The sequence below is a fragment of the Rhamphochromis sp. 'chilingali' genome (assembly GCF_963969265.1).
Source record: "Rhamphochromis sp. 'chilingali' genome assembly, chromosome: 6".
In the NCBI taxonomy this organism is placed as follows: Eukaryota; Metazoa; Chordata; class Actinopteri; order Cichliformes; family Cichlidae; genus Rhamphochromis; species Rhamphochromis sp. 'chilingali'.
The window spans coordinates 21,675,875-21,694,753 of record NC_137933.1 but is presented as its reverse complement, the minus strand read 5'-3'; the positions used below and the strand labels follow the sequence as shown (position 1 = coordinate 21,694,753).

At 41.7% G+C, this 18,879-nt stretch overlaps 1 protein-coding gene across 2 annotated transcripts in view; it reads left to right on the top strand.

Moving 5' to 3' along the window:
• Positions 1-18,879, top strand: part of pde3b (phosphodiesterase 3B) — a 54,258-nt gene that overhangs the window by 28,526 nt on the left and 6,853 nt on the right. The window contains exons 2-12 of one of the 2 annotated variants that reach the window (XM_080885606.1): positions 10,643-10,693; positions 12,572-12,820; positions 13,022-13,173; positions 13,828-13,928; positions 14,032-14,251; positions 14,366-14,451; positions 14,605-14,765; positions 15,984-16,118; positions 16,520-16,631; positions 16,755-16,868; positions 17,864-18,063. In XM_080885606.1, coding sequence (XP_080741732.1) covers positions 10,643-10,693; positions 12,572-12,820; positions 13,022-13,173; positions 13,828-13,928; positions 14,032-14,251; positions 14,366-14,451; positions 14,605-14,765; positions 15,984-16,118; positions 16,520-16,631; positions 16,755-16,868; positions 17,864-18,063 — 1,581 coding nt within the window. Of the gene's footprint in view, positions 1-10,642; positions 10,694-12,571; positions 12,821-13,021; positions 13,174-13,827; positions 13,929-14,031; positions 14,252-14,365; positions 14,452-14,601; positions 14,766-15,983; positions 16,119-16,519; positions 16,632-16,754; positions 16,869-17,863; positions 18,064-18,879 lie in introns of both variants that reach the window. The other variant, XM_080885605.1, reaches the window with a different exon arrangement.

The window sequence follows — 18,879 nt, the reverse complement described above, 5'->3', positions numbered from 1 at the left end:
TTGTTGAGTGAAACAGATGAACCAGAATTGGTTTGTAAAAATGGTGCAACTTCAGTGATGTGGAACTGGTTTGGCGTTTGTCCGTCAGATACACGACAAAGCACATTTTTTGCAGAACATGCAAGCGGCCGTCGTTATTGTCGTATTTGTCGGACTAAGATGCTCTTAAATCTGGGAGTAATCTGGGTCCTAAACTCCGTCTCTTCAGGTCAAATGAACACTGCAGCATCACCGAGAGTTAAAAACTGTCTAAATTCTTTCATCTTTAATAAAACGATCAGCATTGCTGCTTTATCAGGTGTAACTATGAAGTTTAACTTCCAGGCATCCATGAAAACAAAATGTATTACATTTAACGGAGTTAGAAGTTAGCAGGAAGCTAGCAGAAGTTAGCTCGCTAGTTTCGCTAGTTACCTAAGCATGATATTGCATGTCCTGACTGAGAGATTTCTGAAAAAAATCAAACGTACAGCTCTGCTATCACTTCCAACATAAATGAAGACAGGAAACTAAACAGCAGTGACGTTTGTAGGGTTACTGAAGTTGGGCTAGCTGGTATATAATTATGTGCTACGTGCTCGCTAGCGACACAGCTATGTTAGCATAACATAAACAGTGAAGCTGGAGGACGAACACTAACACTTATCCACTTATAAAAGTTAACGTGAAGGTTCCTCATGGTTAGAGACAAATGCAATCGCATGGCAGGATGCTGTAAACGGACCAAACTTCAGTCAGGAGACTGAGATAATCCATCCACAATACGAGGTTAGTCATTAATATACTGCAACAACATGGGAATAGAACAGCTGCCAGAGAATTCAACATTAATGAATCAATGGTACAGAAGTGGAGGAAGCAAGAAGAATGAGTTTAATAAAGTTTGATTTATCTGACTGCTTTGTTTCGCTTAATGTGCCTTATAATCCCGTGCACCTTATGGTCCGAAAAATACGTACTGCACACTGCAGTTTAATGTTGCAAAGCACCTCTTTTTAACTTCAGTGGATATTATACATGGTTATGCTCAGGATATGTCAGCCCATTTCTACTGAAAATGCCTTTTGGTTAAACTTTCAGCAAGGAATTTGCATTTGCACTGTTAAATTTTTATAAAGCTTTAATGTACATAAAAACCAGCTTCTTGTTTAAGTGAAAATAAATGGAAGGTTGTCTTTTTGCGCTAGTAATGTTGTGGAGTTGTATTTTGTCTCGCATCAATTATATCGTCAGTTATATCGTTATCGCAAATTTTCAAATATATATCGTGATAAATATTTTTGGCCATATCGCCCTGCTCTACTTACACACTTTCTTTACTTCTCTCTGGGATAACTTTCTCGGAGATGAAATGCCGGTTTGGTAGCGAGGCTCCAAATGCTGAACCAGACAACAGATCTCGCACGCCACAGCCGCTCTATCACGTGATGCATACTGCTCCGACGCGCTACGGTTATGAGCCGAGTTATGCCATGTTGCAAGTTTTGTGAGGTGCTTTTTTGATATTTAATGGATCGGATTACATTTTTTATTTCTCTCCGATATCTGATCCAGTAATTTACGTCAGTATCGGACCGATACCGATACTTAATATCAGATTGGTCCATCTCTACTATAAACAAGCACTTTGGCAACAGTGGGAAGATTAAACTCACTTTTAACAGGAAGAAACCTTTAGCAGAACCAGGCTGAAGGAGGGGCAGCCATCTAGCATGACTTGTTGGGAGTGAGGAAGGAAAACAATGGAAGACAGCATGAAATTAATAACTAATAATTAAATGCAGAGTGGTGTGCAAGCACATAGTGAGCGAAGAAGGTGAGTGAACACGAAACATTTGGTGCACTGTGGGAAGCCCCAAGCAGCATTACTGAAGGAGGATTCAGGGTCACCTGATCCAGCCCTAACTATATGCTTTGTCAAAGCGGAAAGCCTAATGGTCTAGACAAAACACTCATCTCTGGTGAATGCAGATGGTGTCTGCATATGAATATAATGCCCACTTCAAAGTTATGCTCAATTAAGTGCATAACCACTTTGAGTAAAACTTGGGTGGTGACACAGATGGCTTGCTGTGTGGTTATTTGTACCAGCAGAAAAGTAGTTAGCTTTCGGTGACAACTTTTCATTCCACCCTCTCCTGCAAATATGGTTACCCCAAAACCCTGGGTGCTCATAGGCAAAATGGCATATTCAAGGCTTTAAAATGGTAGTCTAGCAAACAATGTGGTAGATATGTTGGCTTTAACCATATTTTACGTGCAGTGTGTTTTATTTATTCCGCCTTGTGTGACAGGCAAACAAAAGCTGAAGCGTTCTAATGTCTTTCTGGTCTTTGATCAAATTATTTTAGAGCAATTACTCAAAATAAAACTGATGACATACAAAAAACAAAAGCCCCCCAAAAAGCCAGCAAAGACATAAGAAGTACTCGCTGTTTACTGACACTTCTTGCAGCAGCAGCAACACTCACACAAAGAGACTTCCTGTATCTTTTCTTGGGAGATCCAAGAGTGATCTTAGGTCAACTGTGTTGTACTGTAAATCAACAAAGTGGAAAGTCTGCCGGGACACTTAAGTATCCTCTACCGCCACTTTCTCTTGAATTGAGGACACACCTGCAGAAACAGAGCTGCCTGAGTGATTTCTGCTCTTGCCTTTGCTTCCTTAGGCAGCCACGTGTTTTTACTGTAGACTCCTCCAATGTGTTCTGCATGCTTTTGCTTGTAAGGCCTCTGTGTCTTTTGCTAAAACTTTATTTGATCAGCAGTTTCTTTGGCATCGACCATGTTGAACACAAAGTAACTTCTTAGTGTCGGCTCATAGCCATTTCCTTCACCACACAGGGGTGTAAATGGGTCAGTTTAGTACCTCAGATTGTGCCACATAAAGTTAAAAAAAAGTCATCTAATATTTTGAGTTGAACTATCTGACAAAAAACACCCTTTCCACATGCCTCAGGCTTGTCCAGTCTCTACGCCTTGACAGCAGTATCCAACTTGGCACGCATAATTTTCCTTCTACATTCCAAAAGTCAAGTTGAGCTTAGTTATAACTCTTCCATTCTCTTTCTCTGTTAGCCTCTGTCCAGCCCATCTGCTTTTTGTGGGGACACAGACAGCAGCAACAATTTTCCCCTGTGGAATTAGCGCCTGCGTGTGCACAGGCTGTGTGCCGCACATCTACAAACTCATGTAAACAAAGTGCCATAGTAAAATCACATGCTAGGCCTCAATGATAGAAGATGAGAAGATCAGTCTGCAGCTGCAAGGAGCGACCATAAGTGTCTTTAGCCTTAGTCTTTGATTAAACAAAGCTTTGTTGATGTACGCCAGACATGCTTGGATGTTGGATTAGTGTTGAAGCTGATCAATCACTTGGTCTTGTCCAAATTCCTCTGGTTTCCTGTTTTTCCTATTTTTGCTGCTATTTTTAGATGTAGTTTTAGTTGTATTTATTTAACTTTATAAAAACTCATTTTCCATTACATCTCCGAGGACAAATTCACATTCCACATTTAATTCACAACATACAGTAAAGTCTTGCTCTGCTGCTTCATCCCACATGTGATTTTTGCAGGACAAAATTTTATTAGTCTCATTTGTAACATAATCTTGACAAATGGGCACATGTGGTCACATCACATTTGGGACAACTTACGCTTGTTATTAAAACTATTATTATCTATAGGGCACGGAAATCTGGAAATGCTGCTTTTTAGGTGAAAAATGTGTAACACACCCAAAGAAAGATTCTAGGTCTGACCAACCGTCTCTGTCGTGGGCAAAAAGATGACAGTCAATAAAATTCTAAAAGATAATTTATTGACAAAAAAATATATCAAGAGATAAAAGATAAAACAGTCCAGTGTCCCATTTATGAATTGTATAAAAAACACACAGTCCCAAGGCCAGAGCCAGCTATGCCACACGGCCAGTTGCACTCCACGTGTTGCCTGTAACAGGGTTAGAAGTTGTCCTTGGAGACCCACCACCCTGCAAGCATATAGCCAGTGGTCACTCCAGCCTCTGCAACTCTGCTGCCTTTAGGCTGTGGCATATAATAGGCCCTGGCCTGCACAGAGAGACAAAACGACACTTTCACTATAGAATTCATAGCACAAAATCCATCCATCCCAAACATATCTGATTTCATCACATTACATACCTGCACAGAGAGACAAAACGACACAGCAGTGTTTGTAGTGTGGGCTATAAGTAGACCAGTGTATCAGTGCAATCAAGTACACCTGCCTCTAATTAGTCCAACCCCATTCCAGCCATTGGCTCACCAAAAATGTGACACACACACACACACACACACAAAACCACTCCCAACCCAGTGCAACTTCACACAATAATATGGAGCTGAATTAACACAGGCACATTGGTCTACCATGTTACAAATGGCCTGCAAACTGCAAAAAGCTCCACAAAGATATTCTAAATAGTTGTTACACATATACATTAAAAATAAACAAGCCCAGCACAAAACATGGCTGAACATGGTTTTGCATGCACATCTGTGGATACTTGCTCTTGCTTGTCGTTCACTTAAGTACACTCTGGAGCTGGTGGGGTCCCATGAAAAGGCATCTGTAACTTATCAAGGAAACTAGAGTAAACGAATTATACTCCTCTGAGAACAAACAACAATGTTTTTCTAGAAGGAGACAAATAAAAAGGAGGATTTGGAACTTTTCACGGTATCTTGGTCTGTGATAAAGGTCACGCGAGTGTAAAAGCTTTCTGTAGAACTGGTTTGAATGGAGTATATAGTTCACAAGATGGTAGCAACACCCATATGGAAATAGAAAAGAGCTATAGTAAATGTTTATGTTGTACATGACTTATCTCATGCTATGATTTACTCATATAAGTGTCCCCTTTAGGATTTTCTTAAACTATATGACTATAAAAATGAAGAAATAATTAAAGAAAACATTATGCAGCATGAGAAAAATGTGAAAGGACCTACTCTCATAATAGTGTGAGACAAAGAAATATTATTGGACTTATAAATGATCTTTTTTAGATCAGCTTTCAGTAATGACTCTAAATAGAGAGAAATAGCTACAATAACAATTATCCTCATCTGCCCTCCTCATTCTTCTATTTACGACACTTTTTAGGAGGTTATTTGTGTACTTGCCATTAGTTCCGGGCTGCTCCTTTGTTAGCCTCCTAAAATATTGTGGATAATTATTTAATGGGGCTTATCTTATCGTATCATGTAGCATGTACCAGTTGTTGTAGTTTACACAACCAGTTCTTATAGTGTTAGTGCTAAAGACCAACTGTTTAGGCTTATCTTCATTAGAGATTGTTAAAGCCTTAACCTCATAAGATGGATGTTACATTAAGGATGGACCAGTGGATTGCCTTTACAGTTCCCAGTAGTTTAAAAGGTGTAATCACACAGTTAGATTTGCAGTGTACAGTTCCCAATAGGGTGGGAAGTGGAGTCTGTAGTAAATGTAACCAACCATATGGTGATGTAATTGGGAAGAGCAAAAACAAATTCATAAAAACTCACTGGTTACCACATGGCCATTAGTTGCATGGTACTAAAACTGGGTTGGACCCTTTTTGCCGGAATTCATCATGGAAACATTCCTCGTGGATTTTGATCCGTATTGAAGTGATAGCATCACACAGTTGTTGCAGATTTGTTGGTTGCACATCCTTGATGGGACTCTCCAGTTTCACCACATCCTGTATGCTGTATTGGATTGAGATCTGGTGACTGTGGCGGCCACAGTGAACTCATTGTTAAATGTTCAAGAAACCAGGCTGATGAGCTTTATGATACGGCTGATTATCCTGCTGGAAGTAACCATCAGAAGATGGGTAGATTGTGGACATAAAAGGATAGACAATGGTCAGCAATCGTACTCATGTAGGCTCTGGTTTTTAAATGGTACTCAAGTGGTACTGAGCCAAGTGTGCCAAGAAAATATCCACACCATTACACCACAGATAGATGGTAGGATGGATCCATGCCCTCACGATGTTATCAGCAGAAATCGAGACTCATCAGACCAGGCAATGTTTCCTCCCCCCAATCTTCTCTTGTCCAATTTCGACAAGGCCATGCAAACTCTTGCCTCAGTTTCCTGTTCTTAGCTAACAGGAGTGTTGTTTTCAAAGATGCTCTATGAACACATCACATGATACGTCAGATGATACGGAGGAAATCAGAAATCTCTCTTTGAAAGTCTGCCAATTTAAATTTTGCCATATCAAGGGGAAACCTGATAGAGAAATTTAAAAAAAAACCACTTTCAATTTCTTTTTGCATTTTAGAATATTGTATTCAAATGCTTTCTTGTGGTGTAGTTTGTTAAACTCCAGATAAAAAAAGTGCAAGTACACTCTTGAGGATCAGACGATAGTAGATGTTAGATGTTTTTATTGTGGAAAATGCATAGAGATAATGATGGTGAGGTGAAGTGAGACATTGAATTAACAGCTGCTGTCTTCTGTGTGTTTCTCTCAAATGTCTAGAGAGCATTTTTCAAATTTTGCACAGAGGTTTACTTGGATTCAAGTTCAGTCTGATTGGAATCAGTTGGTCAAAGATCAAGGTCGCTGTGAATTAACAAAAGCCATAGCTCAAGAAGTGATGACATTTGATATGCACAAGGTCAAGGGTCAAATTCACTTGCCTTCATAGCAATCTGCTGCAAAAACACACTCGCCATTATTTAAAGCTGCAGCTCAGGAACACAAGAGGGAATTGTAAAGTGTGCGTGTTAGTCCCCATAGGGAAATAGTTCCTCTGCATTTAACCCATTCACCCAGTGAAGCAGTGGGCAGCCGCCAGTGCAGCGCCCGGGGAGCAGTGTGTAGGGACGGTACCTTGCTCAGGGGTACCTCAGGGTAGCCGTTCAGTGGAGTCGAACCCCCGACCATGGGGCCACCACTCTACCTACTGAGCTATCCCTGCCCTGAATTTTGACCATATTTCATCTTTGGTCAGACACTGAATTGGTGACGTCTGTTTACCAATTTAATTCTTTTAAAGTCTTTTCTGCATATAAAATATGAGTCTAAGATATGTGGATGCAGCAACTCTACTTGTATTCTTTGTAGTAGAATACAGTTTGTCTGATATATACAAATACCAAGAAACCGGTTTTATAGTATTTAAAAATACTCCAAAGGACACTTGCAGATGTTTGCTTGCGCAAGGCACGCGCTGAACAATTCCAGGTCCAGTGAAGTAGTAGATGAGTGTGAAAGAGAGGAATGACATTTTGAACGAGCTCCTTTCCACAGTCAAAGAATTTTCCATGGCCTTGCCAGGTCGCCCTGACAACACTGGTGACAGCCATAGGCGGCCTGGCCATCTGGAGGCCCCTGATTTTTCCCATTGGACTTGCTGATCTATGGGGCTGCTGTTGAGACCAGCAAAAGTCTTTGGCCCTGTGGGCTGTCCAGCTGAGTTTTTACAAAGTGCAATTAGAAAATCCGTCCTTGTGATGTAATGCATGCTAAATTTGAAGAATTTTAGTAAAGCAAAATATTTTATCACACAGGTTTCCAGTTTATCTGCGGTTGAATGTAGGATAAAGCCTTGTAGCAAGTCTGTCAAGGTCAGAAGTTCAGAGACAATTTTTAATCCCAGTCTGCTTCTTCCTTAGCCTGCCTGAGCTCTTACACTAAGCTACAGGCACACTTCTGTCAGTTCAGGATGTGCCTCCACCCCCCACCCCTATTGCACTTTTTTCCTGAATATAGTCTTAAAAACAATCAGGCTGTATCATCTTGTCCCCCTCTGCAGGTCTTGACAGCCAGAGCTTAGCCCTCATTATCAGCAAGTGCATGTGCAGAGGGCTGCTGACGCTGTGTGTGTCGCTGCACACTGACGTCAGCAGTGCCCCGCTCCTCTACATGCAAATGCCCTTCCTGTCTGGCTGCCATTGATACCGTTTCTCTGCCCTCCCCACGCACTCTTATTAGCATGTTTTTATCAGTTCTAGCACCTCTCGCGCCACACAGCCCAGCTAATATGACACACAGGTGTAACCAGCCGGAGGCCTAATGGCCCGCACAGTTTTATTGACTCCTGTTAGGAAATATTTATGACCTGTGAGAGGAGTTATTTTCACATTTCATGTTATGCCATGTTTATCAGTATTTGCCAGTGTGTTTTGATGTGTGTTCTTATCTGTACAGCTCGCTTTCTAGCCATCTTCAAACATGCAGAGAAGCTCAAAAACTCTGGAGACGTCAGTTGGCAGCTCCCTAGTACAAACTCCATGTGAGAACAATGCAAGATTATCCGGATAATTCACAGCGAGCAAGTGGACGTCATATGTCCTGCATTGCCCGTAGTTGACTGTTAAAAATGCGTGCGTCTGATAATTTCCGTCCTGGAGATAAAATAATCCTCATATAGGCGATATGTTCAGTTGTTAATGTGTCACTGCTCCTACGTAAAAAATGTGTTGATTAATTAAATTAATCAGATAAGCAGGTGGTCTGACATAATCGGCATCATGTCAGAAAAAGTCAAATTAAGCTGCAAGCATGTTTAGTTTAGTTTGATTCAAATCTAGTTTTTAATTAGTTTGAGTAAAAACAAAACAAAACTCTACCACAATGTGAAAAACTGTCATAGCACGTTTAAGTATAAGTTGTATCAAAATGTACTTAAAATTAGAAGGGAAAGTTGCATATTACCTATATTAACTATGTTTATTATCGGTGTATTACTGTTTCATAAGGATAAACATGTACGTGTTATATCCATGCTGCACAATACTTTTGACGAGTATAGCTGCAATGCTTGCACGATGGTGAAAGAGGTGAATGGCATTTCACTTGTGTTTTGCTGTGCCTGTGCGGCTGCTTGCGTAAAGGTGTCTACGTGTGCTGAATTGTGCTTCTTTCCCCATGCTATGATTTCGTGACGTCGCTGGAGACAATATTTCGTGCTCATTGAAAGATTTTTATCGCGTCACGTGCACAAGGAGCACGTGCCTCTTGACACAAGCTTTACCGGTTGTGGCGCTAGCAGTGATTCATCCAGCTATTCCTGTTTCTGAGCTTAGCGAGAATCACGGAGGAGCCCGTGCTCTTGTGCGTTATGCGCTCAGGTAAGGCAGAGGAGAAGGAGAGAAGTGAAGAGACTAGTGTAACTGTGAGGTTTTGGCAGCTTTTGTACACATGTTTTGTTTTTTTTTGTCTCTCTCTCTGTAGGTCTCAGCCCTTTACTCTCCATCCCGGCTTTAATGGCATCCGCTCCTTCAGCTTTTACCCATCTCCCTCTCTGTTTCGGCCCTTCTATTTCTCTCTGTAAACAAGCAGAAGGCCAACAACTCTGTCCTCAGGCTGTCTCCCGCCATCTCGTTGCCATGGTGTATGGAGCATTGTTTGCTGGCCTCTATGTCGGGTTGCCATGGCAGGGCTTATTTGCCATATTAAATGTTTGGCAGCACTGTACAGATGCTGATGACAAACACCCATCATCCCACTTTGATCAGTGAAACAGTCAGTGATTAGAGGAGATGGCATGGATCTACTGATCTATTTATCAAGCTTAGTAATAGATTACTGTATGGACATAATCAACAAATGATGCTGCAGCTGGTAAAAAATATAGTGTAAAATAGCTAGTTTTGGCATTTAAGTGCCAAAACGCAAACTTTTTGCTTTTCAGTGTTCCTCTGCTCAGTCCCGTGTAACAGTAATATTTCAGAATGATAAAAATTTGCTTTTGATTTTGCTGATTGTGACCTAATTATGTCTGATGGTATCATGGCTGCATGCGTGTTTACATGATCAGATGAGACTTGTGCTGCTTCTGTGTGAGGCATACTCCCCTGCGGTTCTCCCTCTTGTGGAGCGGGGTGAGACTGCATGCTGGTGCTGCAAAAGAAATGTTTAATGTCTGGATTTTTACACATGAAAGTTCACTTTTTGGCACACATTTATCCAGTTCGTAAGCTTCACATTGTGATTTGTTATGCTACCCAGAAATGCATATGCATATATTTTATAAAGTGCATGGCTGAAATGTTAGGAAAACAGAAAATGTGCAAGAGGATAACTAAATTCAAATACTTACAAATTGCTACATTTGTATATGCTGTCATAAAGCTTTAGGCTATTTCTGAAACATACTGTTAAACAACTTGCACAGCACTTTGACTGTGCAGCTCTGTAATATGTGAGAGCTCCTTTGTAGTTACCAACAGATAGCGCTTCTAATTGACGTAGTTGAGGCTTGATAAGATCTCATAGCTCTATTGTAGACGCACCTTGGTGGTTTTCGTGGTTTGCTTTTCTGCTTTTGCTTTCAGTGAGAGGCCTCTGTCTGCCGTCACTCAGGCAGACTGCATTAGCATACCTGTAGTAAAATTTGTATTTTGTGGCACGGGGAATCCCTAATGTAATCTGCGACTACACTGTTGTGTTTAATGTTTAGATAACATGAAGAACAGACGAGCAGAAGCTGTCTGTTTGTGGCCCACCGGCGCCTGCTCTATAAGGTCATAAAGCATTGTGCTCAAAGTGGAGCATAGGTCAGAGCCCGAGCTCCATCTGTGTAGATACATTTCATATTCTCTTTTATAAATAAACACACAACATACAAAGATGACATTTGACTGACGTTTCCTTTGTTTCTTCTTTTCAGATGATCTTATGGGACTGGGATCTGAAACACTGGTACAAACCACAGTATCAGGTCAGTGCTGTGCTTTGTTTAGCTCGCATGTTTATGAGGGTTTAAGGTTGTGGGTAATTCAGGAAACACACTGCCTATATAGTTTCTTTTAGATAGTCAGTCTGTAGTCCACCCACAGAGAGTAATTCAGGTTTAGTGCGTTAAGTTAAAACACGCATTTTGTTCCTACAGCAACCTTTTCGTCAGGTTTTGCTCTTGTGTCTCACAAACAACAGCATTTCATATGAAATCTGCTCTAAAAAAAAGAAGGGATAAAACCCTGTAACAGATTGCGCTCACAATTTTGGGGATTTCACTTTAGACAATAGCATGTCACTTCAATAATCCAAATTTCTGGTCTAGACAGTGTGTTTTCATCCACGTACACTATTTTTATTATCTTGCTGTGCAAAAGGCTAGAGGAAGAGAAGAGGGATAAGGAGACAAGAAAATAGAAATCATGTGGAAGAAGAAGTTGGAAACAATACATAGTGTTTAGAAACAATTAGGGAACACTTAAATTACACATCAGATCTGCAGTTCTGTGAAAAACTAAGTACACCCTTAGTCCATCCATAGGAACTAAGAGGGTAAGTAGCAGTCAGGTGCTGCTTATCAAATGTACTTGATTAAATGTAAACGCAAGTGTGAGCGGCACCAGAAACGCAGAAGTTTCTAGAAGAAGTTAGTTTCTAGTCTGGAGCATTCAAGTGTGTGTTACAAAATGCCACAAGATTTCCAGGAGTGGACATCCCAGGAAATTCAACCCAAGGTCAGAGCGTGAAATGCTTGAAGAAACTGCAAAAAACCCAGTAGCTACATCTCAGACTTAACAGGCCACAGTTAGCATGTTAAATGCTAAAGTTCAAAAAGACTGAACAAGTACGGCTTCGTTGAAAGGGTTGCAAGAACAAAGCATCTTCTCTCTAAGAAGAAAATTGCTTAGGTTTGCAAAACTGCATCCGAACAAACCACAGATGAGACCGAGGTAGAGATGTTTGGCTGTAATACATTTCACCACATCTGGGGAAAACCAAACACAAACACAAACACATCAACACAAACACTACACAAGCAACTGTCAAGCATGGTGGTGGAGGGTTGATGATTTAGCAGCCACATTATTATGGCACCTTGCAGTTATTGGGTTGACAATGAATTATCAGTGAATGTGAGACCATTTAACTGAGAGCTAAAGCTCAGCCTAAAATAGGCCAAACAGCAGAACAATAATCCCAAACAGAGCAGCAGCAGAATGGCTGAAGAGACAAGCATCAAGGTGTCCAAAATCAACCTGGTTGAAACGGTGTGACTTTGAAGGAGCTGTGGGTGCACAAATGCCCAAAATTCATTGAACTGAAGCAATGCTGTAAAGGAAGTGGGTAAAAAAAACAATGATGTAAGAGATGGATAAAGTCATAAAGAAAACGATAACTTCAAGTTATTGCTGTTAAAAGTAGACCTACGAGTGGCTGAGTCATGGGTTGTTAGTTTTTTACAGTGATGAATAGAGTCCTGTGAAAACGTTATCTTTATCTATCACGTGACTGTATATAAAGTTGATGTACATTGTGCAATTTACACAAAGACATAACAGTCAGTGGAAACCAAAATCGTCAAGGACCGGATTCAGAATCATTTAAAATGCCTTCTTCATGTTTTTGCACAGTTTATGTGTAATTTATGGGAAAGTGGAATTTATAAAAGAGAGCGTGAAGAAATAAAGAACGCGATTATAAACCTCATACTATTCCTGGCCACCTATCTGCCATAAACCAGTACTCACACTCCAGCAGGAGTCTACTAGACACCACAAACCATAAACTTTTAACTGTCATTTTATGTCTGCCTTTGCAGCTCTGCTCCCTAACCTGTGCAGTGTATGTGCATTTACAACAGGGTGCAGTGAGCGGCAACGGTGTGGACCTTTCAGTCATCAACGAGGCCAGGAATCTGGTGTCAGACCTGCTCATGGACTCGTCGCTGCCTCCACACACTATCTCAGTTCTGCGCAGCATCTCCAGCCTCATGGGGACGTTTTCAGGCTCATGCCGCCCCAGGGTCAACCCTTTTACCCCCTTTCCAGGTTTCTACTCCTGCGATGAGGTGGAGGACTCTGTAGAGAGGAGTGATAGGAAACCTATTAAGGTGGGAACAAGTGTTACTACTGCACAAAACTAGTCCCTTATCAGTTATTAATAGTTTTAACCAGCACTGGTTTGTGATGGGAAATAGTTCTGAAGCCATAAAACTGATTACTAGTTTCAAATAGTCAGCCAAGTTAACTTATGATGTTAATGTTACTGTATAAAACATATATTTATCACTGGATCTTTCTTCACCAATCAGGGTTTGAACAGCAGAAACAGCCTCCCCACCCCTCAGCCAAGGCGTAGCTCCACCTCATCTGCATCCTCCACACTCCCTTCTCTTGACTGCGCCTCTTTACGGTGGGAACGTAACAACGGCAAGAGACCCCACCCTGACCTCAACTTGATCAGGTACTCATCACAAACTCAGCCGTCTACCTTACCACCTCGCAGAAACACAAGAGTATCTGTAGAGCTGCTAGCGCACGTTATTTATCTCTTACTTGAATCTCTCCTGTTTTGGAGCAGATAAAATTGCTTTTCTTGCAGGATCTAACGTGTTCCTTTTATTGCCAGAAAGTCATAATGAAAGTTATCATGAAAAGTAAGTGCAGTGATAGTTTTACCCAAATGTAAATAAATCACTGTACTTTTAGTACAGTTGTCACTTCTTTAACTAAGGCTACCTCGATGAACCAAGGACTAGCAAATCTATTCTTTGATGCACAATCAAGAAATGGACTTATTAATTATAGCATAACACTTCAGTGTTAAAAATGGGTTTAGAAGCTTTAAATAAATTCATTTCAAAATTGGTTTGAATTACCATAGTGACGGTGGGGTGCAGTGCCTGTTACCGTGTGTCTCCACTGGATGGCAGGAGAGGATTGGCTATGTTGGCACCTTTTTTTGTCTTTGTTTCTGTAGTGTAACGTGATTGGCTTGCCAGAGTAGCCTTGAACTGTTGTTCTTTGTCTGGATAATGCATAACATCTGATAAAAAGAAACCCTTTTTATATTTTCTTGATAAATCCCGTGTTTAATATATGTGTTTTTGTCCTGCAGCTCAGGTTTGTCCAATGGGCCTAATGCAAACCTGCTCACCATTCCCAAGCAGAGATCTTCCTCTGTCACCCTCACATACCATGCGGGGCCCAGGAGAGCAGGTGAGACTTAAATATAAAGCTCCTCGGACTCACTGCACGTCTGTTTATTACTCATGTTTGACTCTGTTTTTGTCTTTTCCTGCACTCCCTTTATTCTCTCTAGGCACATCACCGAGCCTGAGCCCCGTCACCTCTCCAAGCCACAGTCCTCCCACTGTAGGCACAGGTTCTTCATCATCCCTTGTTCCTCGATTGCCTGTGGAGTTCCCAGACACGGCTGACTTCTTGACGAAGCCTAGTGTAAATCTGAACCTGCATAAACCCTTGGGCTACACAGTAAACTCCCCTGATTTCCGTAGCTCCGCCTTACCTCTCTGCACCAGGTGAGACCTGCAGAACTGAAGAGACACGCCACACTGTCATCTTTTATCCAGTCTATCAGCGATTGCCGTTAAGATATATGATGGATTGCATTTGGTTATGTCTGTGATTATTAGCTGTGGTCGTCAGATGCTCAAGGGCAACAGTGATACAGGGGAATCCCATCAACCGTACACCACTGAGGCTCAGCGGAGACGCTCAGGTACATATAGTTAGATGTTATGGAACAATGGCACAGTTTCGAGTCTTAGGGTTGAAAATATAAAACTTCTATAAGCTGCGTAAGGTGCTAATGTTTTTCTCTGCATGTGATGCATTACTGGGTGGTTTTACATTGTGTTTTTATACATAGCAGGGGAAGGACCAGAGTTCATAGGAGAACCTCTGATCAGGGAGGAGAGTTCGGAGATGGATGTGTCTGAAGATGGGTGCCCAGACGATGGGGGGAACCAGAGGCTGACAGAGGAGGAGAAGGAGAAGAGCACGAGCACAGACCAGCAGACTCAGGAATCAGAGGTGAGCTTAATCAGAGGGCTTTTACTCACAGTGTGATTATCGACCGGAGAACAACCTGTGAAAAAAACATAAGTGCACTGTTCCCGTAGAAGTTAAGAGGGTGATTAGCAGCCAGATACTGCTAATCAAATGCACTTGAAGAACTGATCATCAACAAGTGTGAGACGTTTGGGGAGTTTTTTGGTCTGGAGCAGTCAGACCAAAAAACTGGTCTTATTGCTCAGGCTTTCGAGGATCAGATATCTCAGCAAATTCCTCCCTGTCACGGTCCGCTGTGACGGACCGAGTGGAGAATGCGTGTAACGGACCCAGGTGCGTACACAAGTGAGCAGACGGGAGTGAGTTTTAACAAAAGGCGAGCCTTTAATATGGCTGAAAACAAGGTGTGCAAATACAGCAGGGATGGCGTGGCTAAACAAAAACCTAAACTGAGAACAAACTATGGTGAGGCTATGGCTTGGAAGACAACAGACCAGGCATGGAAACACGGAGGGTGGGAACACAGACGACGCGACACAGACTGTACGAAACACAGAGACTAAATACACATGAGGGATGATCAGGGGAAGTGGATGCACACGGGGAACACAGGTGACACTGATAATCATAACAAGACACGGCAGGAGTGAACGTAACACTGATGGGAGATGGGCAAAGTAAAGCAGGAAGTACACAGAGGTTCAAACAGGAGGAGAGAGAGCACGGGGAGAACGCAGACATAACGGGCTGGGGAAAACATAGAATAAAACACAAAGAGAGACGAGGGCTCATAAATACACAGAGGGGCACACAGGGGGTAAGAGTCACGAAGGGAAAACACATAAGGAACAACGTAACAGATCAACCCAGGAAGCATGGCCTAAATAAAGAACAAAATACAAAAATACATGAAAACTAAGAATACTGGGCCCACATGGCCCAGGACCATGACACTCCCAAGGTCAGACCATGCAATGCCCAAAGAAGCTGTAAAAAGCCTTCAATGACAACTTCCTGGGAGTTTATCGGAGATACGAAGCAAGGTGTTTAGCACCGTTTTAATACGCCATGCGAGGTCCTGCTATCAGCAGAAGGGTACATTAGCGGTGACCAGCAAACAAAATATTTGCAAATCTCTGATCAAACTGTCAGCAGGCTAGCTGCAGAATCAGAAGGAAAATACTGCATTGTTTTGTTGTTTGTTTGTCTATAGTGAGCCTAATGATCTTGTGTCATCAGGATGAACAGGAGTTTATGCTAGATCCTATGCTTGAGGAACACGAGACCCTCATGGAGAGGATGAACACCTGGAACTTCCAGATTTTTGACCTGGTGGACAAAACAGGAGGGAAGACCGGAAGGATCCTAAGCTATGTTAGTAACAACTCCAAACCCAATATGTACATATCTGATAAGCAGTTCTGCTAGTAGCATATAATGACCATTGTTTTCCCTGTTGGATAGACTTTAAACCTTTTAGTCTGAAGTGAATATGTCCAGTTTTTTCGTAAACTTTGATTACCAAAATTAGCAGAGGTGCCCCAGAGGCACAGCTTCATACATTTTCAGCAGTCTAGTGGAGCCTGGATGCTCCGGTACCTCCTCCCTAAGTTATGACTGATTATGATTATGAGTATGATTCAGTTTGAGCCAACTGTGGACTTTATTACTTGTGGAATCTACTTTGTTTTACTGTAGCACTAAACTGATGTGATGTCGCTGGCTTTCCTGTTTTCGGATGGGTGTTTTAGTAAAGTTGCCTTTTCTTTCCCCAGGTGACATACACCCTTTTCCAGGATATGTGTCTCTTTGAGATCTTCAAGATCCCTGTGAGGGAGTTCATGACATACTTCTGTGCTCTGGAAAATGGATACAGAGACATTCCTTGTGAGTGTTGCGCTGTGCAGTGTTTAAGACTTAAAAAAAAATCTTATACATGGTTATGTTTATTTTTGCAATAATCAAGCACAATAATTTTTAAGTTAAACTGTTATGGTTAAAAACACACAGATCATAATCGGGTACATGCTACTGATGTGCTGCACGCTGTTTGGTACCTGACCACTCGACCAATCCCTGGGTTCCAGCAGATCCACAGTGAGCATGTGACTGGGAGTGACACAGGTAAACAACAGTTTGTACTATTACATTATAATCTTATAAATCACTTTTCTCATGCATACCAGTTTCCTCCACTGGAAATACTGCCATTTGGTTTAGACAGAGGGAGGCACCGGGGTAGAGTGTGCAGGTGACAGGACACAGGGCCTGGATTTGCGCTCAGTCGGATATTATCCGACCTTTGTACTAATAGGTCTCGGGGTAAAGTCAGCGATTGATCTGCCTGAATTGAACATTTACATTCATTTACATTCACTCCGTGTCTTGAAAAGTTCAGGGCCGTAGTGCATGTGCGAAAGCTGCTCTAGACAATGCTGTTTGCAGTCCAAACACATGGTCGCACAACATTGACTCCCAGTGATTCCCTCACACTGTAAAAAAATTTCAAATGTCATTAACATGCAGAAACACTTTGGTCTTCTAAGTTTCATTTTTTTCTGTTCTGGTAAAAAAAAAATACAGCCAACTAAACATAATTAGCCTTGTTGTGTTAACTTAGCTAAAGTGTGCATGCTTTGGAAGTGCCCGCACTGTTACTGCTGCTTGATGCTTTTAAGAGTTTCTTCCTCACGGGTTGGTTTAAAGAAAGCAGATGGTTTGGCTCAAATGGCAGAGATTCCCAGGCTCGTTTCTGCAGATGATATTTAAGCTCTATTAGAAATTATCTGAGGCTTATCCACTGACGTGCACCCACTGCTGCCAGAGCAGCTGTCATTTGATAAGGAGAGGGGGAGTGAGAAAATGGAAGTGATCTGGGAAATGAAATCTAAAACAGCGAATACGCTGGCATAGAACGCTGTGTGTGTGTGTGTGTGTGTGTGTGTGTGTGTGTGTGTGTGTGTGTGTGTGTGTGTGTGTGTGTGCGTGTGCATGTAGGTGTATGGAGACCTTTACATTAGCTCCAGTTTAGTTTTGCTTAATTACAAAAGAGCTAAAAGTGTAATCTGTCTGATTTTTTTTATTGCTGAGACTCATCAGTCTTGTTTGTTATGTTCCAGATTCAGACAGTGGAATCTCTCCAGGCAGGATATCCTACGCCTCGTCCAAGAGCTCCTCAATTTCAGATGACAGTTATGGCTGCCTGTCCTGGAACATCCCTGCCCTGGAGCTCATGGCCCTTTATGTAGCAGCTGCAATGCACGACTATGACCACCCTGGTCGCACAAATGCCTTTCTAGTAGCCACTAATGCACCTCAGGTAGCGTACAGTTTCTGCTTGTACTTCAGAGGGTTGCAGACATAACAGAAACAGAGGATAACAATATGAATTCAAAATATGGGTTAAGGCAAAGTGCCATTTTCATGGATTGCTAAAAATGGAGTGGTGAAGACAGAGTATACAAAATGTTGTTATTAGTTATACTTACTCAGCTTACACCCCTATTTAGGCGGATAAATCACTTAGTATTTGTCCTGCGCTTTGTTTGCTAGTACAGCAGTGTTAGATATGGTGTCTCACACTCAGAGTTGGTGGCCAGTCTATATAGTCCTCTAGGCTTCCTGTGGAAATTAACAGTATCTTCCATAAAACAAAGTACAAAATACATTTATGTCAAAGTCTGCAGGGTGAATTACTCACTGGCTGTTGATGGTCATTGCCTGAAAGGCGCTGGAACCTGTTTTCCCTGAAGACCAACAGCCCAAGAGCAAATATCAACACTTGGCCTGAGACAAGCCTCGTGTACATACAGAAACTCACATGGCTGTCTGTGCAGCATTGATTGGGCTTCCCTGAAGTGTCACCCGACGGATATTGTGTGGCTTTACTTTTACATTCCTCCGATTCCACCCCAAGGAATACTTACTGCCACTGGACATAAGATGTATGATTTATTATATTAACATTACTAGCAATATAGTAACATCAGATACATTAGGTTCCTACACTAGAGATAGCATTACAGCTAATGCAGCAATGTAAGCATAATGTTAAATTTTAACTTGCATGCACCTCGGTATCAGATTGCCTCACGTGGTATTTTTTGTGGTTTGTCTTTATGTAGTTAGTGTCCGG